This window comes from Rhineura floridana, chromosome 1, assembly GCF_030035675.1.
Source record: "Rhineura floridana isolate rRhiFlo1 chromosome 1, rRhiFlo1.hap2, whole genome shotgun sequence".
NCBI lineage: Eukaryota > Metazoa > Chordata > Lepidosauria > Squamata > Rhineuridae > Rhineura > Rhineura floridana.
In genome coordinates this window covers 61,900,504-61,926,026 of record NC_084480.1, presented here as the reverse complement: position 1 = coordinate 61,926,026, position 25,523 = coordinate 61,900,504, and the positions used below count along the sequence as shown (strand labels likewise).

General features: G+C 42.7%; 1 protein-coding gene across 3 annotated transcripts in view; it reads left to right on the top strand.

Moving 5' to 3' along the window:
• The window catches only part of KIAA0825 (KIAA0825 ortholog), a 413,025-nt gene that overhangs the window by 113,035 nt on the left and 274,467 nt on the right, over positions 1 to 25,523 (top strand). For 2 of the 3 annotated variants that reach the window (XM_061622304.1, XM_061622313.1), the window contains exons 5-7: positions 3,434 to 3,601; positions 18,091 to 18,185; positions 21,165 to 21,392. In XM_061622304.1, the coding sequence (XP_061478288.1) occupies positions 3,434 to 3,601; positions 18,091 to 18,185; positions 21,165 to 21,392 (491 nt within the window). Of the gene's footprint in view, positions 1 to 3,433; positions 3,602 to 5,921; positions 6,716 to 18,090; positions 18,186 to 21,164; positions 21,393 to 25,523 lie in introns of those variants that run through there. The other variant, XM_061622323.1, reaches the window with a different exon arrangement.

Here is a 25,523-nt window from a genome sequence, read left to right as displayed (position 1 = left end):
TCATCTGTAGCATGCTACAGCTGATCTTCTCCTCGGGGGTGGTCAGACTCCCGCACTCCAGCTGATCGTGCCGGAGGAGGGATCTCCTCTTCAGGCGCGATCAGACTCCCACTCAAGCTGATCGTGCCCGAGGAGGGGAAGATCTGATCTTCTCCTCCTCTGGTGCGATCAGTGGGTTAGATTGCAGATCCCCGCGCTACAGCTGATCCGCTTTTTGGCGCTTTTCGCTTTTCAGCGGGGGTCTGGAACCTGACCTGCCGTATGAGTGAGGCCCTACTGTATAGTTTCTCTGCTTAGATATAATGGGAAAAAACAGTATATTAACTCAGAAAGTCTTCAAAGAGAAGGGGTGGTGTGTGGGGCAGTAATACTCTCACATCTCTAACTATGGAAATGGAGTGCCATCAAGTCAATTCCGACTTATGGCAACCCTATGAATAGGATTTTCATGGTAAGTGGTATTCAGAGGGGGGTTCATCATTGCATTCCTCTGAGGCTGAGAGGCAGAGACTGGCCCAAGGTCACCCACTGAGCTTCATAATAAGCCACAATATGTTATGTCTGAAGAACCAAGCCATACTTGCTGAAACCATGGTTCAATCCTGGTTTGTTTGAACTATGGAGACATGCTTACTGTTGTGCTGGTTCCAGTGCATCTCCACCTTTCCCCCCTGAAAATGGGGCATATGGTGCTAGTCAAACTCTCCCTTTTTTACACTAAAACCCTGGTTGGATCAGCTTGAATGTGTTCTTTAAAAAATTCAACTTCAGGCAGGTTTCACAACTGATGGGTAGAGCAATCCGTTTGTCTTCCAGATGTGGCCAATAGAAATGCTTTGCTGCAGGCTCAGGCAGAGACAGTGATTGGTCCAATGCTTCGCTGTGGGCAGTCCTTAAACGTCTGGAGTCAGCAGTGGGGAAGAAGGGGGGGCAGCAGAGGGCAGAGTCACTTCAAAATTCAGCCAGAAAAACCATTCTGGCAGCTATTCAAGCAACTAGTGTGCCCACAGCCTAAGCCATGGTTTCCTGAGTTCAGACATAACAGATAGTGGGAGATTCCAATCTCTTTCTCTTGCAAATTAAATAGGAGGAGAGGGGTGGAACAGCATGCAAGCCCATTGCAGGTCATTCTCATACAACTAAACAGTGGTTTAGCATTACATCTAAACTGGGCCAGCATATGTGTAGCCTAAATATTTTTTTTAAGTTTTGTTTTTGTTATATATCTTCATGTTGATTACAACTTATGGCGACCCTATGAATCAGTAACCTCAAATAACATCTATTATAAACCACCCTGTTCAGATCTTGTAAGTTCAGGTCTGTGGCTTCCTTTATGGAATCAATCCATCTCTTGTTTGGTCTTCCTCTTTTTCTACTCCCAGCATTATTGTCTTTCTAGTGAACCATGTCTTCTCATTATTTGTCCAAAGTATGATAACTTCAGCTTTATCATTTTAGCTTCTAATGATAGTTCTGGTTTAATTCATTCTAACACCAAATTATTTTTTTCACAGTCCATGGTATGCGCAAAGCTCTCCTCCAATACCACATTTCAAATGAGTTGATTTTTCTCTGATTCACTTTTTTCACTGTCCAACTTTCGCATCCATACATAGAAATCGGGAAATCGGGAACCATAGTCTGAATGATCCTGACTTTAGAGTTCAGTGATACATCTTTGCTTTTGAGGACCTTTTCTAGTTCTCTCATAGCTGTCCTCCCAGTCCTAGCTTTCTTCTAATTCCTTGACTATTGCCTCCATCTTGGTTAATGACTCTGCCAAGGTATTGATAATCCTTGATAAGTTCAGTGTCCTCGTTGGCAACCTTAAAGTTACATAAATCTTCTGTTGTCATTACCTTAGTCTTCTTGACGTTCAGCTGTAGTCCTGCTTTTGTGCTTTCCTCTTTAACTTTCAACAGCATTCGTTTTAAATCATTACTGGTTTCTGCTAGTAGTATGGTATCGTCTGCATATCTTAAATTATTGATATTTCTCCCTCCAATTTTCACACCTCCATCTTGGTCCAATCCCACTTTCTGTATATGTATCATCTGCATATCTTAATTTTTTTTAAAATAGACCATGTATAATTTGAATTAGACAAGCTTTTGTTTGGCTTACTAATATTTGCTCATTAGCAATCTTTCTTGTTGTCCTTTTCTATTTATTTAAAACTAAAAATACTCTTCGTTCATTCAAATTATTATCTGTATTAGTCAAACAGGATAAAAATAACCAGGGTGACTTGAAGAGTGACAACATATTTATGTGACTCAAACTTAATATGGAAAGGGATATATTTAATTTACCCAGTCTGCTATTTTCACCACAAAGATTTTCTACATTAAAAATAGTTTTGTTGTTAAATGCCTTGAGAGTGTCTGAATAAAAATGTTAAATATTTAATCTTTAAATAAAGAAAGTTAGGATGGGAATAATAGTGAAGAAAGAGGAAATAGTTAATATAATTTATAGTCTAACCAAGTTGTATAAATCATTAGTATGTTACTAACATGCTGGTTTTAATCTATATTCATCCTTGGAAGGTTAAAAAAAACTTGGAAAGAAACAAGAACAATGCAAAAATAACCTCTTCTGTCAGCTAACTTGACTGTTCTGTGGTGGTATTTAGAACATGCATGATCAATATTTACTTGTACAGAATGGAACATATTTTACATGTAAGACATAGAACATTCCTTATTCAAAATAATCAGGTATAGTGAAATGTTCACTACTGTGAGAATGTCACCTCTAGGATGTTGGTAGCTTTGCCGTAGTGCTAGAATTTAGAGTTTCAGCAGGAGAGGGAACACAGTCTAGAGGAAAAGAGGTCGTGGAAGGAATCAAACAGAATGTAGACATTAGATCCATATGTAGCTTAAGGAGGGTCAGCAGAGAGACAGCATCCAAACTAGGGAGGCATGAAGACAAAAGGCAGAAATATGGATAAAGAAAAAAGAAAAACCAGGAGAGAAGCGAGTAGGTGTTGAGTCCAGATAATGAACTGGCAAATTACCACATTGGAGAAATATAATATTTCTGGAGAAAATAATATTGCTGTTTCCCCTCTAATTTTGCAGTTTTGAGTGGCTAATCGCAAGAGGCACTAGTGTTCAGAGCAGAAAGTTTCTGTACCTCATAAGACAACTTTCATAGATCTGAGCAATAGATAACACTAGTTTTTGGACTTGCTTGCTTAAGAGAAACTAGTTTAAAGTGGTCCATTTTCACAGGCATCAGAAAAAATTTAAATCTTCATCTGTAGTGGCCCACATTTAGTGCAAATTTTCTTAATATAGACATTAATTTTGTTGTAATATTGTTGATGTAAGAGATAACATGTATCACATTTGACTTGTTTAGTACATTTCTATACACATGCTACATTGTAAATATATAAAAATTTCTTCCACCTCTTTTGCAGCAGCTAAGGAATGTTATAGAAAAGAGAGAAATTACTGTTTAACACTACATCAACTCAGATGTCTTTCTGAACTTATAAAGCTTTTTTTATTGATGGAAGAAAAGGTTGAAGAACTATCTTCAGAAATGCTGTTATTGCCATGTTTTTCTGAGAACAAAAATGTTCAAGGTAATGTACATTTTTCATCACTTACCTTATTTTTTCTTCAAAAGAATTACCTTGTAGAAATTCCGTAGATAGAATAATTGGGATGAGAAAATAACATACCTCTTTATCATGATGTCAACTTATTTCTGGTATATTCTAGGGTCTTTTGAAATATTTATTTTTCTCACAAGTAACTTTTTAAAATTATGAATAGCATTAAGATAAACAGGAACTTACTAACATATAAGATGATGAACGATTAAAAAATTTCACAAAATTATAACTAGTCTACTGCTCAGAGTGGGGAGATATGGTTTGAAAGTGTGTTTTAGAAAGCAGAAGTCCATTGGGGGGACAGCAGTATTCTGGTAGGGGTTATGTGGGAAAGAAAGACCTATTATTAACCAGCTGAGAAATCTGGAAGCAATATAGAGGAGCAGTGGTAGAGTATTTTGGATGATGCCACCATATTTCTGTTCAAGGTATTACACAGTTATTAAAAGGCAGCAAATTAACTAGGCTATTTTATCTGCGGGTTGAGATTCTCACCATGGAACAAATTAGAGCCCTGCACCATTTTCGTCTAGTGACAGGGGCCTTTATTAGCCTTACGCTGAAAGTGTGCCAGTTTAGTTACAAAAAGAAAAAAATGGCATTAGAACAGAAAGTTTAGTAGTTCTCTGTTCAGTATATCATATGGAACCTGTAGATTTGATGTACAGAACATTTGTAAAGCTCCATCAAAAATAAAGTAGTCCTTTGGGAAGTTCTTCATATTTTATTTTATTTTTGCCAAAGGTGGTAACTGAGTTTCAGCTAAACCAGAAGGTTTCTTGGCCATCATTTCCCCCCTAGATCCAGAGATGACAGAGAGCAATGGCTGCATAAATTGGATGTAAGAAGAACACTTAGGGTTTATCTCGGAAAAATCAAAGATTTCAGATCTTCTGACAGATTGTTTGTACTCTTAGGGGGTCTTAAGAGGGGTCAAATGGCTTCTAAGAGTTCCTTAGCTAGATGGTTAAGGAACTGTATTAGGGAGGCGTATATAGTTAAGGGTAAAGTGGCTCCCAGGGTTTGTAAAGCTCATTACACTAGGACTATAGCTGCTGCTTGGGCGGAGAGGTCGAAGGCTTCCACATTGGAAATTTGCAAGGTGGCCACCTGGGCTTCTCTTCATAGCATTTTCATAGCATTATCACTTGGAACTAGTCTCTTCTGCAGACTCTGCTTTTGGTAGGAGGTTGCTTGTGAACCAGAAAAAAAAGAACTGCAAAGAAAAGAGACGAGTAGTTCACACTACTTCTAGCTGCCATCAAGACAAGTTCTTTTGCAGTTTGCACAATGGAAACCTATGAAGGCCAATTTAGGGGACTGAAAATAGAAGTTACAACTCAAGGAAGCACTGCCTACTGATGCTCTTTGATTGTAATCCCATGGCAGACAATAGCACCAAGGGACACATTAGAAAAAAAGTGCACACTATCAGAGAATATATGTAACAGATATACTGAAGTGATCTGGACTTTTTTTCTAATTCATTTTGAATTCTCTGGAATTTAATCTCTTTTAGCTCTACTGCTGTAAAACATAGAACTTCATTTAGAACAATACTTTCAAAAATATTTCATTTAATTTTATTTCTTCTACATTTAATTATCTTTAGTGGTAGTTCTTATTGAGGACTTTATGCATGTGAGATAACAACCTGAGAAATAAGATATATGATTAACATTGACCAAAAAAAAGCAATGCAAACACAGTTGGCTTAGAAAAACATGGATTAAAATAAAGCACAATAAATTCCTAACCCAATACCAATTTGATTTGAATGAAAACAATGAAAATATTTTTCTCGCCACTTTGAATTCTGTATTACCAGGGCAAGCATGTTACATTTATCATTTCTAATTTGGGACTTGGAGTATACTCTGATTTCTGATCTCTGTTTTTCTAGAACTAAAATGATATGAACGGTGGATAGGTTTTGTCAGGTATCAGTTGAGAAAAATTAACCTCTTATTTGCTGATCTTTTTTCGGTTTCTGTTCTGTTCTTGTTTTACACTGCAATTTAATTAGTTGAATGTTCAGAGGTACCTAGTACATTCATTGTCACAAGCAATATGATCCTTTAAAGGAACCTGGAACATTCAGCAGTAGCCATGAATAAAGCAGAAAGGTCTTATTTGGAATGAAGAATGTCTGGTCAAATTATATTCTCCTTCTGCCCTTCTGGTGTGATTTCTTTTTCCTCTGGTCCTTCAGAAGTCTCTTGTTGAGATTTTCAAAAACATCTAACACACTTTTCATCTTCCCCCCACCTTTTTTTCTCCATTTCAGTGAGAAAGGTGAACTTTAGACAGATCTGATAATGAGTGCCAAGAAAAGCTTTTTCCAGTGGAGCTCTTTGAAACCACTCTGGGCAAACTTGTCAAGGCCTTAGGTTTTAAGCTTTGCCTCTGGAGTCTAGAAAGATTTGCAAAGCTCTTTCCTTCATAGATTAAGAAGAAATCTATTACTTCATATAAATATCTAGAAAGCACTACAAAAGAATAACATGATCCATTTTACAAAGTCATTGCCCTAATGGGTAGCTTTTGAAGCCAGATGATGTTAGTTTTGTCTGTGTGTGTGTATCCTAAAAATAGCACCAGCAGCTTCTTTAATAAAGACTATTTTCACAAAGCATGATGATAGGGAGATGGAATTTATACTCCAAATGTAGCAGCTGGAAATACTTTATTTTCATTAACGTGTTCGAACTTTCTTGAATGGAATATCAAATTAAAGCTTCAACTCAACAAAATGTTTGCAAAACTCCCCCCCCGCACTTAAAAATCATATATGTGTTGCTAAAAGTTCATCCAGAACCTTTTTCTCCATGACTATCATGCATTGCCCTGACCAAAACATGGAATACTACCTAGTGGAACCCTTACTGTTGAAAATACATATGGTATTAATTCTAGATTAGCCTTGAATAGAGGGAAGTGTTAGTTTAAACTGTTTTTATGGTCATTATATCTTCTCAAAACTAGTGTAGGGGTTCTTGGCCTTTGTTTTCTGTATGTTTTTGTATGTAATATAAATCTGGATCTGGATTCCTTGGGGAATGCAAACTTGTATATGTTGACCCCCGTACACACACGTTTATGTGTTTCTCGGCAAATAAAAGACTGAAACTAAATCACTGTGATTTAAACTGGCATAGACCCCTTCCAGCCACCATGTTTTTTAACAACATGCAGGATGGATTTGAAGACGAATGTCAAGTAGTGAATACCTCCTTCTCTCTCTGCTACCCCTAAAGAATCAGGAGATTGTGTGTGCCTGTGCATCTGCAGATGCTGAAATTAGTAGCAGCAGACTTTGCTAAGGAAACCAAGTTTAGATCCTATGAATTTTGACCATCCAGGGGTTTGTTTTGAGCAAGGTGCTGTAAGTAGCCTTTCAATTCCATTAGTTTTTGAGGAAACTGATTATTAAATCCATTCTTATCCAGATTGAAGACTGACTTTGAGACAGAAAGAACTTTGGTCACTCTGATGAATGTCCTAATGCTAGGGACAATTGTGGAAATACAATCCTCTTGGTTCTGCTCAATCCCTCTGCAGTGTTTCATACCATCAGTGATAGGTATCCTTCAGTGCCACCTGTCTGAATTGGGTTTAGGAGGCCCAGTGTTACAATGATATATCCTTCCTGGATGACTGGTTCCAGAAGAGAGTGCTGAGTGACATCTGTTCCACATCATGGTTTATGGTTTGCCTATGGGTTCCATCTTATCCCCCATGTTTTTCACAGTATATATGAAACAACTTTTTATTTATTTAGTTTGTATCCCACCCATCCTCCCAGTAGGAACCCAGGGTGGTAAATAAAAACACTCTAAAATATCATAAAAACAGACTTTAAAAACATACTAAAACAAAAGATCTTTAAAAACATCTTTTTAAAAAAAGTTTTAAAAACATCTTAAAAAGCAATTCCAACTCAGATGCAGATTGGGATAAAGTCTTTACTTAAAAGGCTTGTTGCAAGAGGAAGGTGTTCAGTAGGTTCCGAAAAGATAACAGAGATGGCCCGTGCGAAGAGAGAACAGTCTAAAACATCATAAAAACAGACTTTAAAATATATTAAAACAAAACATCCTTAAAAACATATTAAAACAAAATAACTTTAAAACTTCTTTTTTTAAAAAAGCTTTAAAAACATTTAAGAAAGAAAGCTTTAGAGACGTATTAAAAAGCAATTCCAACACAGATGCAGACTGGGATAAGGCCTCTACTTAAAAGGCTTCTTAAAAGAGGAAGATCTTCAGTAGGTGCCGAAACGATAACAGAGATGGCGCCTGCTTTATATTTAAGGGGAGGGAATTCCAAAGTTAAGGTGCTACTACACTAAGGGACTGCTTCCTATGTTGTGCAGAATGGACCTCTTGATAAAATGGTATCTGCAGGAGCCCCTCACCTGCAGAGCGCAGTTATCAACTGAGTATATAAGGAGTAAGACGGTCTTTCAGGTATCCTGCTCCCAAGTTGTATAGGGCTTTGTACACCAAAACCAGAACCTTGAGCTTAGCCCAGTAGTGAATAGGTAGCCAGTGCAATTCATTCACCAGCGGGGTAACATGTTGGTGATACCCTTCCCCAGTGAGCAGTCTTGCTGCTACATCTTGTACCAGCTGCAGCTTGAGGACCAACCTCAAAGGCAGCCCCACATAGAGAGCATTACAATAATCCAGCCTGGAGGTTACCAGTGCATGGACAACAGTGGTCCCAGTAAAGAAAATGCTGCAGCTGTCTTACCAGCTGGAGTGGGTAAAAGGCATTCCTAGCCACTGAAGTCATCTGGGGCTCTAGCGACAAAGATGGACCCAGGAGCACCCCCAGACTATGGGCCTGCTCTTTCAGAGGGAGTGCAACCCCATCCAAAGCAGGCAACTGACCAATTATCCAAACTCGGGAACCATCAACCCACAGGACCTTGGTCTTGCTAGGATTCAGACTCAGGTTTTTGGTCCTCATCCAGCCCACCACAGAATCCAGGAAGTGGTCCAGGGCTTGTATGCCCTCTCCCAATTTGGATATTACAGAGAAATAGAGCTGGGTATCAGCGTACTGCTGACACCCCACCCACATCTCCTGGTGACCACTCCCAAGGGCTTCATATAGATGTTAAACAAACAGCATGGGGGACAAGATGGTACTCTGCAGCACCCCACAGCACCACTGCTAGGGGCTGAAAGACAATCGCCCAATGCTATTCTCTGAAAACAACCCTGGAGATAGGATTGGATAATACAGTGCCTCCAATAGCCATCTCACCAAGTTGGCCCAGAAGGTTACCATGGGCAATGGTATCAAAAGCCGCTGAGGAATCAATTAAGAATAACAGGGTCTCACTCCCCCTGTCCTTCTCCCGATAGAGGTCATCCATCAGGGCAACGAAGGCCGATTCAGTCCCATAACCAGGCCTGAACCTAGACTGGAATGGGTCAAGATAATCTGTTTCATCCGAGAGTACTTACAATTGCTGCACGACAACCCTGTAGATCACCTTCCCTAAAAAGGGGGTATTTGCAACCAGGCAGTAGTTGTCACAAACCAATGGGTCCTGGATGGCCTTTTTCAGGAGTGGTCAGACCCTGCCGCTTTCAGGGCAGCTGGAACCACTCCCTCCTGCAATGACTCATTGACCACACCCTGGATCTATTCCATGCAACCTCCTCGGCAAGCTTTAATAAGCCAAGAAGGGCAAGGGTCAAGAGGACACGTTGCTGACCGCATTGTCGCAAGCACCTTGTCCATGTCATCAGGCCATATCAACTGAACCCCATCTCAAAAAGCAGATGTTGTACTGGACATCTCACTGGGGACTACAGTAGATGTGGATGAGGCATCAAGATTGCGATGGAGGCGAGCAACTTTACCCTCAAAGTGCCTTGCAAACAATTCACAGTGGGCCTCCGAAGGGTCTAAAACTCCATTTCCTGGAGTTGATGTCAGCTGACAATATGGAAAAACTCCACTGTATGGCTACTTGAGGATGCAATGGTGGCAGAGAAGTGGGCCTTCTTTGCCGCCCTCACCACCACACAGTAGGCACGGTTATGATGTTTTACTTATGCCCGATCAGCATAACAGCACGTCTTTCACCATTTGCACTCTAGCTGTTGTCCAGCCTGTTTCATTGCCCTTAGCTCACTGGTGTACTAAGGTGCAAACTGGGCTCCACAGTGCCAGAGAGGGTGCTCAGGGGCAACTGTGTCAAAAGCCCAGTGCGCCTCGCTGTTCCACAGCATGACAAGGGCTTTAGCAGGGTTCCTGCTCTATCTACTGGGACCTACCCCAGGGCATTCGGGATTGCTGTCTATTTCATCAGTCTCCAGGGGTGGACCATCTTAATCTGTCCACCACCCCTGCAGGGGAGGATTGGAGCCAGAAGTCTAAACTTCACCAGGAAGTGATCTGACCATGACAATGGGGTGACATCCACCCCTCTATCTCCTGACCAACCCTTCCTCCATCTGTAGCAAAGACCAACTTGAGGGTGTGCCCTGCCCTATGTGTCAGGCCTGTGACAACTTGATACAGCCCCATGGTCAACATGGAGGCCATGAAGTCCCAAGCAAGAACACTAGAGGCAGTCTCAGCATGGACATTGAAATCACCCAGCACTATTTTTCTAGGTCCTCCAATACCACAGCTGAGATGGCCTCTGCCAGAGATGCTGGGCAGCAAGGTGGAGGGCACACCAGAAGCAACCCTAGTTTACTGTCTCCTTGGCCTGACACCAGGTGCAGGCCCTCACAGCCAGCTCTAAGACAGAGAGGTTCCCTGGTGACAGAGATGGAAGTTCTGTAGACCACAGCAACTCCTCCCTCCTATCCCTGCAGCCTGTGCTAGTGTTTCACTGAGTATCCAGGTGGGCAAAGCTGGATCAGATCAACTCTTCCCAGTTCACCCACTCAGGTCTCAGTAATGCACACCAAATTGGCACCTTCATCCATGATCAGATCATGGATGAATGTGGTCTTATTGTGTACTGATCTATTATTAAACGGTACACACAGGTCAGTGGGCACAGCAGATGAGCAACGAGGAACCCGTCCATGAGAGGAGTGGGAGAGAGAGCCTTGCCCTTGTCTTCTATGGTTGTACACCACATCCCCATGGCCATACCTCTCTCTACCCATGATCACTGAAATTGGGGTGGTATCACCCATGTTCCTCCTTACTAAAACACCTAATATGGACACAAGAGCCCACCAACAAAACCTACCTGAACCAGTTATCCCAATAGATCTCTGAGAGAATTGGGAACAGTCAGACCCTCTCAATAACTTTCACACAGGGCACATCTATCCCCCTCCACATCTCACATCCAGGGAGGGCCAGCCTTCTGCCAGTTGTAGACTGTCACTCTGAAAGCATCTGGCGACTTTCTCTTATTCACTGCACAGGCTCTCACCCTGCATAGGAACTACACATGCATCATATGCCCTTCCCACTACTAGTCCCCCCTTGATTGGTTTTAAAAAATAATAGTAGGTAGTGCCCCTGCAACCCTGTCGGCAGCAGACCTGCCACCCAAGGGCAACCAGTTTTTTATGTCCCCTGACCCAGCCAGGAGCTGATGCAAGGGTCTGTATGACTGACTGCAGCCTCCCTCTGGAGCCAGGATCAGGCAGGGGGTCCCAGTCCTTGCAGCCCATACCTGGGACCTCAGCCATCTCAAGAAACAGCAACCCAGAGGAGCAAGCAAGCAAGCACCCAAATGCTCAGGTACTCACTCCCAGGGCAGGTCTTCTCAGTCCCCCTGTGCTGCAGGGTCAGATGATCTTTCAGGTGTCCTAGTCCCAAGCTATATAGGGCTTTGTACACCAAAACCAGAACCTTGTACTTAGCCTGGTAGCTCATAGGCAGCCAATGCAATTATTTCAGTAGCAGTTTCACATGGTGAATTTTTGACATCAATTTTCGGTATCTCATCTTGCATTCCAAACCCTATTGTACGTCTAGAAGCGGGGCTCATTACAATGGAGGCACACATATGGCTGCTCAAATTTAATTTATGGTTAAAATTGCTGTTCGCTCCTGAGGGATTGGCCCCACTAACGCTAACCGATGTTTTCTGCTCAAAATGGAAAAAGTCCCTAACTACCAATTTACTATCTATAGGATTTACTAATACTTGGTAATGACTAGTAGCATTACCACTCTTTGCATCTCAGGGAGGCTGTGAAACAAGTGTGTGAAAACAGTATTGGGAAGAATGAGGGAAAGCAAGCTGGAACTTAACCCAGATAAGATGGTGATTGTGTAGGTTGGGAAGTTAGGTAATGTGAGTTCAGTCTCAGATGAGGTTGAACTCTTCTTGAAGTACCACCAGTGTGCACCTTGAAGATGCTCCTGGACACATTATCTGGAGAGGCATCAGTGGCCAGATGTGCCTTCTACTAGCCAAGGCTTTTGGAGAAACTGCAGCACTATCTAGATTAGCTGGATCTGGCCTTGGTTACCCATTCATTAGTTACCTCCAAGCTGGACTACTGCAGTGCACCTTAAGTGGGACTGCCATTAAAGATGGTTCAGAAGCTTCAGTTGGTGCAAAATGTGGCCATCTAGATGCTGATGGGAGCTAGAAAGTCAGAATGTGTAACACCATTTTTGCACTGATTATCAGTGCATTATGGGCCCAATTCAAAGTGTTGTTAAATTTTAAAGCCCTAAAGCCCCAAATAGTTTTGAGACCAGGTTATTTAAATGGCTGCTTTTACAAGTATGATTCTGCCTGTACCCCATGATCTGCATTGGAGGCTCTGCTTGTATGCCCACCAGTAAAATCAATTAGGTTTGCACAAGGGACAGGTCTAAGAAGGTTGTTTGGATGGCTGAAATGGGGTGGAGTGACGGACAGGTTGTGGGCAGTATAGAGGAGAGGTACCTTATGCCAGAGCGTATTATACAGCCACAAGAGTAGCTGTATACTATAGTCAGCATGGATTTTTTGCATTCCGCAATGTTAAATCAAAAATACCCCCATGCCATTCTGATGCTTCTCATAAGCTCATTTCAAAACAAAACCTTACAAAACTTATAGTCCTGAACTCAGAAACGCTTCCCTAACAGTCCTCTACATTTTCATGGTGATACACAAAACAGTCACAGAAGTGAGAGTTCAAAGTGTACAAAGAGAAAGAGAGAGAAAACCGACCCCTTTTGGACTTTTTTCTGTAAGAGTTCTCATAATATGTTAAATTCATTAAAAATCAGCCATGTTCCCAGAGTACCTGTAATCCTATTACTGACCTTGCCCCATATTCTGACCATCATCTTCTGCAGTTTAAAAGTTGAAAAAATGCCTGGCTGATTTTTAATTAATTTAAGAAATTTTGGCTTGAACTCAATGATAATGTCAGGCATGCTCAGTAAGAACCAACTGTCAGTGTTGTAAAAGCCAGACTCACCACAGCTTGGCTTGGCTAATCAGGGGGGCACACCCACACCAGACTTTGATTTCACTGGAGACAGTCATGGCTTCCCCCAAAGAATCCTGGGAAGTGTAGTTTGTGTAGGGTGATGAGAGGAGACTCCTATTCCTCTGACAGAGCTCCAGTGGTCAGAGTGGTTTAACAGTCTGCCACTCTGATTGAAGGTCTGTGAGGGGAACAGGGCATCTCCTAGCAACTCTCAGCACCCTTCACTAACTACACTTCCCAGGATTCTTTGGGAGAAGCCATAACTGTCTAAAGGGAAATAAAGGTCTGGTGTGGATGTGGCCAGCGAAAGCTTTGGTTTAAATTTGAGTGGGAGGGTACATGTGTCTGCTGTAGAATAAAAAGGTGGGGAAACCCTGATAAAGAATGATACTGTTCACAATGTTTTCCTTTTGGAAAGGAAAGGGGTTTCCCCTCTGCCCAGTGCCCAGCCATCCAATTTCCTCCCCTTCCTCCCTCCCCTCCCTGCCCCTCCTCCAGGTCAGTTTCACCTATCCTAAGCATCATTGTACAGGAGTAAATCCCTCTGAACCCAAAAGGCATGCTAATGATCAAACCTGCCCTCCCCCTCCCTCTTATCCCCTCCCTTTTCCCCCTTCCTTCACCCTTTCCCCTCCCCATTTGCCTCCTTTCCCTTCCTCCTCCCCTTCCCCTCCCCCTCCTCCTCCCCCTCCCCCATGGTCAGTTTTACCTATCCTAGGACTATGACCTGGGAGAACAGGGTTTGAATCCCCACACAGCCATGAAGCTCACTGCGTGACCTTGGACAAGTCACTGCCTCTCAGCCTGAAAGAAAGGCAATGGTAAACCACCCCTGAATACCTCTTGCCATGAAAACCTAATTCATAGGGTTGTCATAAGTCGGAATCGACTTGAAGGCAGTCCATTTCATTTTCAAGCATGATTGCACAGGAGTAAATCCCATTGAACTCAATAAGCATGCGAATGATCAAACCTACCCTACCCTCCTCCTCCCTCCCATCAGCTCCCTTTTGCCTCTTGCCTCCCACTTCCTTCATCCCTCCCCTCCCCTTCCAATCCCCTCCTTCCCCCTCCCCACCTCCTCCGTCTGCTCCCTTCTCCCCTCCTCTTTCCCTCTACTCTCCACTCTCCCTCCTCCTCCCCATTTGGTCAGTTTTACCTATCCTAGCAATGATTGCATGGGAGTAAATCCCACTTAACTCATGAAGCATGCAAATGATCAGACCTGCCTTTCCCCTCCTTCCCCTCTCCTCTCCCTTCCTTCTCCCTTCCTTCTCCCCCCTCTTCCTTTTTCCCTCTCCTCTCCCCCTCCTCCTCCCCATTTGGTCAGTTTTACCTATCCTAGCCATGATTGCATGAGAGTAAATCCCATTGAACTCAATAAGCATGCAAATGATCAGACCTGCCTTTCCCATCCTTCTCCTCTCCTCTCCATTCCTCCTCCTTTCTCTCCTTCCCTCTTCCTCCTTCCCCTGCCCACTCTAGGCCTCCCTCCCGATGGTCAGTTTTACCTATCCTAAGCATGACTGCACAGGAGTAAATCCCACTGAACTCAATAAACATGCAAATGATCAAATCTCTTCTCCTCCTCCCCCTCCTGCCCATCCCCCTCCCCCCCATCTCTGTGGTCAGTGTCACCTATCCTAAGCATGATTGCAGAGGAGTAAATCCCACTGAACACAATAAGCATGCAAATGATCAGTCCATTCTCAGCAAACTTGCACAGGATCCCATTTCTTATCTCCCAGATTAAAAAGAAGAGAAATTCACTAATGGGGAAAAAAAACCCTTGCAGTTTAAGAATGTACCTATAGGCAATAGATATTTCTTTCAAACTTTAAAAAGCAAGGATATAGGACAGCTATAGTGAATGCACCAGGGGAGCAGGAGACCTGACGTCCTCTCTGAGATATTGTACTGCCCTACAAATTTGTCAAAATGCAAACACAATTTGGGTTGGTCTTTCACAGTCCAATCCACTTCCTGTGTAGCTTGGAAGAATGTAGTAACATGTGCCTCTGAGCATATAGTGAGTGGTGGTAACACCTGCAAGCAGCCGCTATAACAGAAACAAGACGTGTGCGGTGCTGATCTTTTTTTAGCAGGGAGGAAGCAAGAATATTAACACAGTTGATATAGTTCAGATAGTCACTTTAAATATGTTTGATTTACTTTGCAATTTTGTGAAGTTTCCTTTAATAAATTGTTTTCTTTTGCTTCTGTTTCTATGAATATGTGAAGTACAGCAACACTTTGCAACTCTAAAAAAACCCTCCAAAAACAATTGTGGAATAATGGCACTGACTGTTCTGCAGAATAGTTTCCAATGAACATGAAGAGTGTCTCAGTTTGCACATTATAAAACAATGGGAGGTGAAATATATTCTAGCAAAATTCTAGGTGTGCTCTATGTTTTTAATTGACCATGTCCACCTTTCGTTAAGTGGAGTAATTTAAGCATAACAGGCTGAACACATACATCTTGGGCAGGCCAAGTTTGTTTTTTCCAACAGCTGGAGTCATTGCTTAAGTAGCAACATATCGTAATCAGTCTGATTTTACAACAAACTGCAGTTTCAGATTCAACTGTTAATGCACCCAAAATAGAAATAGAGCATAACTGAAGGCTGTCTTCACCATCATATGAAATTGACCAATTTCCCTGCTTTTTAAAATTTGAGAGAAATATCTGTTGGCTGTAGGTACATTCTTAAACCGCAAAATGTTTTGCCTGTTAGTGAATATTTCTTCAGTCTATAGCCACATCTTTTACACTAGACCTCTGCAGGTAATGTTCCTCTCATTCAGTGGGAGGAGAATTTTTTAAAAAAGAAGTTCCTCCATATCAGTGATTGCCCCACACACATCCCCACAAGTTTTATTAGCATACCAACATGCCTCCAAGGGTAGCTGAACGATTTGACAAATAAACAGGAGAATGAAGTTCCAATATTGTTATCCACCTAGGTCCTAGGGATTGCCTGTAAGGCACTCACAGAAAAATTGTGGAGGCGTTTACAGTCATAAAACAATATTTGAACCATCCCTTAATGTCTCTGGATTAAAGTTCCTGAGCATTACCATCTTTTTATTTATTTGTATTTATTTATTTATTTATTGGATTTGTTAGACACCCATCTGGCAGGTTGTGCTGCTACTCTGGGTGACGTACAATAAAATACATAGTACATTCAATATAAAAACATATACACAAAAATTAAAACCACAAACTAATGACTACAAAACCTGAAAAATCTAACCCACCTCCCCAGCCTGGTTGAAGAGCCAGGTCTTCAAGGCCTGGCGGAAACACATCAAGGAGGGAGCCTGGCAGAGGTTGGTTGGTAAGGAATTCCATAGAGAGGGGACCACAACTGAGAAGGCTCTCATCCTAGTCCTCAACAATCTAGCTGCTTTAACTGGAGGAATATGGAGTAGACCCTTTGTGGTCGATTTTGTTGATCAGACGTCTAGGGAGGTAGGCGTGTATCCTTCGTATGAGATGAAGTTGATATAGCGCCACCCAACTTATGGCAGAAACCTACACCTCCGTAGATAACTGAAAGTCAAGAATGATCCCCAGGCTACGGACCTGGTCTCTCAGGGACAGATGTACCCCGTTGAGCACCAGATCGGTGATCCCCAATCTTTCCTTGTCTCTCACCAGCAGAACCTCAGTTTTATCAGGATTCAGCTGAAGCTTATTCCTGCCCATCCAATCACTCACCGACTCCAGGCGCTTGGATAGCATTTCTATTGCTGCCAGTGGGGAGGATTTGAATGAGAGGTAAATCTGCGTGTTGTCTGCATATTGATGGCATTGCAGACCGGATCTCCTAATGATATCTCCCAGCAGCTTTATGTAGACGTTGAATAACAACGGGGAGAGGATAGAGCCCTGCGGCACCTCACAACAGAGAGGCCAAGGCTCAGAAACCTCTTCTCCCAGCGCCACTCTCTGGTATCTCCCAGAGAGGAAGGAACAGAACCACCATAAAATGATGCCTCCTATACCTAGCCTCTCTAGGTGATCTAGCAGGATACCATGGTCAACGGTGTCAAAGGCCGCTGAGAGATCCAGGAGAACAAGGAGAATGTATTCACCTCTGTCCAGCACCCTTCTCATATCCACCAGAGTTATTGAGTTAACTGGAGAATTCAGATAAATTCATAATGAATGACTAAAACTTCAGACATATTTATTTGTTTATAAAAATACTTGTATACTGCAATTGCATTAAAAATATCAAAGTATATATTTCACAATAAAAATCACATAAAAATTAGAATGGATTGCCAGATTGAACAGAGAGTATGTGTAACCAAATGAGATTATAAAGCGTTTCAAACTGAGATCGTTGGAGAGTTATAAAAAAACTGAAATCTTTCTTTGTACAAACCAAATGTGCCTTCTCCTGCCCTACTTCTCTCCTGCTCTTCCTGTGTGTGCTGAGGATGTGTTCCCTCATTCTATGTCTTTCCCCTGTGTCACTTTTTCCTTCTTTCTGATTTCCTGATTCTGTCACTTAGTTCCACATATTTCCTTCTCTTAATTTTAACATACACAAACATTTTTTAAACTCCCATTTACCCCCCAAATTCTAGTCTTTTGGTGGTGTGGTCTCTGCACCAGGCAATCTGCCTGAGTTCTGACTTGTTTTGTTCCAGTAGGTGATGTTCATTGTGGGTGGTAGATGGTATTATTAGTATCCATCAAATGTAGGGGCAACTCCATCAGTCTCCCATTCCCCATTGTAGGGGATTCCAAATTGTCTCTTCTAAGCTATCTTAATAGACAATTGATATAATAATTAATGCCAAAAGTAAATATTTTATATACTATTGTGTGCAATAAAGGAATAGAATGTAGATATTAAAAAGGGAATTTTGTTTGTAGCCTGAATTTTACTTTTATTTTATTACTAACATTCCACTACAACGTGCTGAATATCTGTATAGAGTGTATTGATACAACTTTTTCACACCATTAATCTTAACTTTGATCTTATTTGTCATACTGTGCAGGAGTTCTGAAGAAAGCTAGTGGGGAGCTTTTAATAGGGGAAAGTAGAGCAAATGAAACCAGTGTGCTTCCTGAACAGTTACTTCATGTAAAAGAGGTGAGTAAAATAAAGAGTCAAACACTCTGGGAGACTTTTTTGTTTTGCCTCAATATAGATAAGGGCCTATTAACACATTCATTACAAATCCCTTGTGCTAACATGCTAATAATTTCAGTGTTATTAGTAGTTTAAGCCTGCAAAGACGGAGGTTGGAAAAAAAGCCATATATCAAAGTTTGTGAATATAAAAGAAGCTGTTAAACCATTTTATAGAACCACTATTAGAAGAACAAAGTCACTATCAGAAGGACAAAGAACATAAAAACATGCAAATATGTCGGTGTGTAAGGTTTTATTTAATATTCCAGATGTTTCCATAAGTATTTTCAGGATTGTATTAAAAACTTAAGATCTATTTTTACATAAGCTTGCTACTAGAATTTGTGAGGGCCATTTTGCACAGGTTTATTTTTATATCAGTATACTGCTTATCATCTGACAAATAAAAAGCACTTCTGTTTCTCATGATCTAGCATAACCAGGAAACAATCCACATCATCAATTATGCTGCTACCTCTATGTGGAGAAAATGGGAGGGAGAAGTTATTCTTCCACTCTGAGCAATAAAGCATCTTGCTGTTACACTGCCTCTGATGCACCAGGGGAGCAGGAGACCTGACCTCTCTGAGATACTGTACTGCCCTACAAATTTGTAAAAATGCAAACACAATTTGGGTTGGTCTTTCACAATCCAATCTACTTCCTGTGTAGCTTGGAAGAATTTGGTAACGTGCCCTTGAGCATATGGTGAGTGGTGGCAACACCTGCCATCCCCAAAGATGGAGAATTACATTTTTCTATGTTTGTTGGTGTTCTTCTTACTTTGTTTCTTTCCTGTGTTACTACTGTTTCTACAGAGAATCTAACCTAGAAAATTATATTTCTCTCATTATTCATCCTAGAAGTATGTGTCAAATTTATTTTTATTAATTTCAAAGCCTTTTTATTGGTCAATGTTATATGATGGTGAAGGACAGCCTTTTGTGTTTCAAACTGGAGGTTATGTTCTATTTCTGTTTGGGGCGCATCAACAGTTGAATCTGAAATTGCAGTTTGATGTAAAATCAGACTGATTACAATATGTTGCTACTTAAGCAATGACTCTAGCTGTTGGAAAAAACAAACTTGGCGTGCCCAAGATGCATGTTTTCAGCCTGCTATGCGTAAATCACTCCACTTAAGGAAAGGTGGGTATGATCAACTAAAAACAATCATTCTTAGGATAGGTGAAACTGACTTGGGGGAGGGGCATGGAGTGGGGAGGAAGGGGGAGGGGAGAGGGAGAGGTGAGGAGATTGGGTGGGCAGGCACTGGGCAGGGGGAAAGCCTCTTTCCTTTCCAAAAGGAAAACACTGTGAACAGTATCATTATTTTTCAGGGTTTCCCCACCTTTTTATTCCACAGGAGGCACATGTAGTCTTCCACCTAAATTTAAACCAAAGCTGTCCCTGGCCACATCCACACCAGACCTTTATTTCACTTTAGACAGTCATGGCTTCCCCCAAAGAATCCTAGGAGGTGTAGTTAGTGAAGGGTGCTGAGAGTTGCTAGGAGAGGCCCTATTCCCCTCACAGAGCTGCAATCACCAGAAGAGAGGCTGACTGTTAAACCACTCTGGCCACTAAAGCTCTGTCAGGGGAATAGGAATCTCTTAACACCTCTTAGCACCTTTCACAAATTACACTTCCCAGGATTATGTGGAGGAAGCCATGACTGTCTAAAATGAAATAAAGGTCTGGTGAGGGTTTGGCCACCTGATTAGCCAAGCCAAACAGCTGTGAGTCTGGCTTTTAGAACACTGACAGTTCTGAGCATGCCCTGACACTACAATAGACATCAATGTTAAATTTCTTAAATTAATTAAAAATCAGCCAGGCATTTTTTTAACTTTTAAATTGCAGGAGATGAAGGTCAGAGTATGGGGCAAAGTCAGTAATAGGATTACAGGTATTCTGTGAACATGGCTGATTTTTAATTAATTTCAAGAAATTATGAGACCACTGACAGAAAAAAGTCCAAGAGGGGTCTGGATTTTTTTTGTCTTTACACTTTGAATTCTCACCTATCTCTGAGTGTTTTGTGTATTGCCATGAAAACTTAAGGGTTGTTAAGCAAGCATTTCTGAGTTCAGGACTATACATTTTGTAAGGTTTTGTTTTGAAATGTGCTTGTGGGAAGCAGCAGAATGGCATGGGGGGAGTATTTTCAATTTAGCATTGTGGAATGCGAAAAATCCATGCTGGCTATAGTGTACAGCCACTCCCATGGCTGTATAATTAGATAAAGAACAGTAAAGACTGAAAAGTACATTAATCAGTTCATCTGGAACAAAGGATCAAGATCTCTAGTTATACACATGTAAGATTTCAGATCCTTATGAAAGAAAGTCTGGTATACAATAGATCACAAAATTGATTCTCAAGGAAATGAACATGCTTAGTATTCTCAACTTTATATCTGGGATCCAAAGTACTAGGGACACCCATGGGTGTGGGCCTACCTGGTGAAAATTTTAACTTTTAGTCTTCAAATGGTAGGCACCTGTGCCACATCACTAAATGCTTTTGAAAGTCCCTCACTTTCAAAAGTCGTTTTCTGTTTGAGAAATCACACCCAAACTATGCAGTTCTTTGGATCCCAACCTCTGTTGTTTTTGTTATTTACATATTATTAAATATCATGAAGGTGTTCCCTGTTCAACTGTTCCCTGTCCAACTGTTCCCTTGTGATGGAAGACTCTTTGATTTATCATAGCCTTCTGTCAGCTGAACGGGAATATCTGGCAAATTTGATGATATCCCTCCATTTCTGAAGCTCTTCATGCTTCAGGAATGTTGGTGTGGGGTGGGGACCCTTTGGAACAGCATGGTAAGTAGTGTGGAGGGCTACAGAGGACAGATCATTTGTTTGGCTCAGATATCACTTAAACAGCAACATTTGACTGTTCAGTTTTCATTTGTATACTTCTATATTTTAGACTACCTTGCTAGATTTTGGCTGGAGAAAAGCATTTAAAGACCTGTCCTCTTCAGTAGCACACTGTATAACAATTGCAGTAGAAGATGTTTCCAATAAAATTCTTCAACATGAGCAGAATGAGCAGACTTCATCTACCTGTTATGTGATGCGCCTTGTAAAGGTACCACACATGAAGGAGCCCTGGGAAATAGTCGATGAGGAAGAACAACCAAAACAAATTTCAAAGGCATGTATCAAAAGATCTGAAATTTTTAGTGGATTACAGAATGTCAGATTTGTTTGGTCTCCAAGTGTTGAAGTACTTGCAGTACCAATAATATTTTAGGAGACAAATGCATAGTATCAAGAATTGTGTTAAATTATTTAATAGTGGCTTATGTATCTCAACATACAGCACAAGAAAACTAATGTTAAAATGTATCAATGCCCGCCAGGGTTCCAGGTGCATGTTTACCTTGCTATAAGAAGATACTTTGAAGACAAGAGTTAAAGCTAGCATTACTTACAGTCCATTGCTTGACCACACTCCAGCATGTGTCTAATGTCCATACTAGAGGTTATTGACCTGCCCTGACTGAAGCAGTTGATAAGCAGTGCTGTTCATTCACTGGAGGAAGAGAGAGTAAGAATTTTTAAATATTCAGGTGCACAGGTCTCCCTCACTTGTAATCATCATATTGAAAGTCTCATTCATGAGTTTCATGTAACATGCTTGGATTGGGGGAATTATTTTTAGTGTTGTAAACCAGACCTAGGTGATGAAAAGCAGGATATAACTTTTTAAATAAGCAAAAAGTGACCACTATTGTTGTTTGTTTTGATACCTGATTAGTAGCCAATGTGTGTAGCTATGGAGATCATGCAATTCTCCATATAGAAAAATATCTTGTGTTTTCTCTAGGTAGCATGCCTTCACGTGGGTTATATCGCCATCTAGTGTATGAAGGCAAGAATGTACTGAAGTCAAGACCTGGGGCAACCATTCCCCTCCCACTCCAGTTCATTCTTGCCTTTGTTCAAGGCTGTTCATATCTCTGTAGCGTAAGGATTTAGTGTAGGAGTTAGTGTTTTTAGTGGATTTGTTCATGTGAAAGTGTGTGTGTGAGAGAGAGTGTGTTGGGACTGGGGTCCTTGCTGGGGGTTCCTTTTGTTCTTTTTCTCTTTTTCCCAGCCTTTTTGTTCCCCCCTTTTCTCACTTATAGTTTTCAGAGGGGGTGGTGTTTTGCAGTGTGTTTTTTTCCACCCCTCCCTCTTTTCCCCTCCCTCCTGTCCTTTCTTGAGAACAGCAGGGACTGCTGCCCTGCCTGGCCATCCGTGTTTTTTCTTCCCAACAACAGAGACTGCTCTTGCCGCTTCTGAGCAGCTGCAGTTGCATCCCCCCCTCCTTCAGGCGGCTGAAGCACCTAGTCGGAAGTGTGTGAAGGTGCCTTGACTTGGCTGCAACCGACTTGCAATTTGCTTCACACTGTGCCGCTTCTGCTGCTGCCCCGGGCACTGGGTGCTTGGCTATGGCTACTCCTTCCCACAGCTCACTCTGCAACCGTTCAGAGCTCGTGGCACCGGTTCCCTAGTTCCTTTTTGTTTGTTTAGACTCACTTGGAGCGGTCTGCTTTACGCGCCGCCACCTGGGCTTTCCCTCCATGGGGCTCAGAGATGCTTACTCTATTACAGAGCTGGCTTTCATCTGGGACTCGCGGCTGCAGCTCCTTTTTCCCTCACTCCCCGTGGGAGGGCTCCCTTCGGCTGTCTTCCCCAGGCAGCTTTTTCTTTTCTGGGGCTTGTGTCTGTGGCTCCTTCCCCTTCACCCTGGTGGCAGTGTTAGCGGGGTGCTCGTTTTGGCTGCCCCCCCCAGACAGCTACCTTATCTCTGGGCAGCCATGATATAGGTGGCTGCCATTTTGCCTTTTGATTTTCCTGCCCCATTTTTATCGCCCTCCATTTTGTTCGCCTTCTTTTTCCCGCTCTTTCTGCTCTGTAGCCCATCCCCTTTTTGTAGCTTTTACACTCCTTTGTTTTTACTTGCTCGGTATGAGGGGTAGATAGTTTAGCTTCTCTAAATGCTACCAAATAAAAAGAAAGGCGCAGAGTCAACTAGATATACAGTGCACAGAAACAGTACTGCACTGCCCCCCACTGTGTGCGTGTACCTGAGATTTGTCTACTGGCTTAGTGCTCAGGAGTGCTGCTGCACCCCCCCACACTGTGTGCGTGTATCTAGCTCTTTCTTCACCATACTGCGTCACCAGTGCTGTACTTGGTGCTCCTTTCGCCCCTCAGCGTGCACTGTTACTCCTAACCACACCACACCCCTCATCCCAGTGTGTATGTTGGTGATGTCTACCGCACCCCCTACCCTTGTACATGTAGATAATGGCAGATCAGCAACCAGAGGCATCTCAAGCGACGGGGCAAACTAGCAGTGCAAGACCCCATCACATCACAAAGCCACAAAGCACAAGCATTCCAGATCTACTCCAAGGCTGTCGCTAAAACCAAACACTTGTCTACCCATAGTGCTGCCAAGCAAGCCCGATAAGTGTCAGTCCGGGCCTCAGAGGAACCTGGCCAGGAGGCATTAACAGCGCTTTTTCACTCACCTGCTGGGTCATCAGAGGTTCAGTTTGAAGGGTTTCCCAGTCAACCAACTTTGGACTGTCCATCTCATTCTTTGTTGGCGACATCTGGCCAGTCAAATACACCTCTGGCACCTCTGCTTCAACCAGTAGAGCCACAGAGCAGACAGTGCCCTCAGATCCTCAGGCAGCCGCACTTGCTCCTCTTCTGGGGTTACAGCTGACTCCAGACTTTCTTTCCCAGTTGAGGGATATACTGGGTTTCTTCTCTCAAGCACAGTCACTGTCACTGGTTAAATCCATTGACTCAGTAAGGTGCACAGCGGCACTCCAGCGCTATTGGGCAACACGGCTATAATGATGAAGCTCCACCTCCTTCACATAACCCTTTTGATGTTGCCAGAGGCAGAGTTGGAGGTGAGGCATTGGGATTGGAGGACCCTTCATCTTTTCTTCAGGCAGAAGATGAGGAGTGGAGTGGGGAATCTGATCTGGAGGAGGACTCATCCTATTGTCTTTTTGATTCAGCTGACTATCTCCCACTCTGTCGTACGTTTCTGGCACCCTAGGTCTGCAATCTTTGCAACCCCAAGCTGCTGCCCCTCCTGTGAAGGGGCCAGGGTCCTCAAATCTCCCAGATAGGCGGATCACTACATTCCTGTTCCAGACCCCATCGACAAGCTGGCTAAGGAGGAATAGGCTCATCCGCTGCACCCACGTCCCTTCTCAGTCCTGGCCAACAGATACTATGCTATGGCCCCTGAGTTTATGAATCACCTGAATGTCCTAGGGGGAGATCAGCCAATCTCTAACTTGGTATCCAGGTCTCTCCTCTCGAAAGGAGATTCCCAGCTTAAGGACCCCTCAGAACGGTGGCTAGACTTCGTTCTACATAAGAACCACGAGGCTACTGCCTACTCATTCGAGCTTCTACTGCAGCCTCCATTTTCTCAAGGGCCTCTATGATGTGGCTGGATGAGCTCTTGGACGATCCTAATCTGGATCCGGTTAAACTTAGAAAGGGCCTGGTCAAGTTATACAAAGCAGCTGCATTTGTTGCTCACGCCACTTTGGATGCAACTCAGCAGGGAGCACGGGCACTGGCTGCGGAATTAGTGGCTAGGTGAATGCTCTGGCTCTGACACTGGGACGCGGATGCCACAGCCTGGGTCAACTTGTCTATGGCCTCATACTCGGGGTCTTTGCTGTTCGGCGAAGAAGCCCTTAAAGCGGTCTTGGTGGACCCTAAAGACAACTGTAAGCTAGCTTTAGCCACGGCCAAGAAGAATGACCTCAGGCAGTTTAGTAGGTTTGCTCCATATTGCTTTTTCCAGCCCTTTCGAGGGGCGCGGCCTGGGGGGCAAGGGCATGATTCTCGAGTTACCGACTTCCGCTTCTCCAGGGGAACTTGGCACAAATAGCGATTCCAGGGCAAAGCTCAGCACTAGGGACGACAGGGTCCTTCGTCTTGATCATATGGAAGGGGAGCTCATCAACGTAGGCAATTCTGACGCCATCCCTATCGGAGGCAGGCTACTCCAGTATGCAAGATCCTGGCTTGGTTTAACACAGGTCTCTTGGGTTGGAGATATCTTCTCTCACGGCTACAACATAGAGTTTTGGTTGATCCCCCTGGACAGATTCCTTCTTTCTCCCATTCCCAAAACTCAAGAATGGTGGAGGGTTATGCAGGTAGCAATAGGACATCTACTCAACATAGCTGCAATAGAACCAGTACCACCAACAGAGAGATTGGGGGGGCATTTACTCCATCCTGTTTGCGG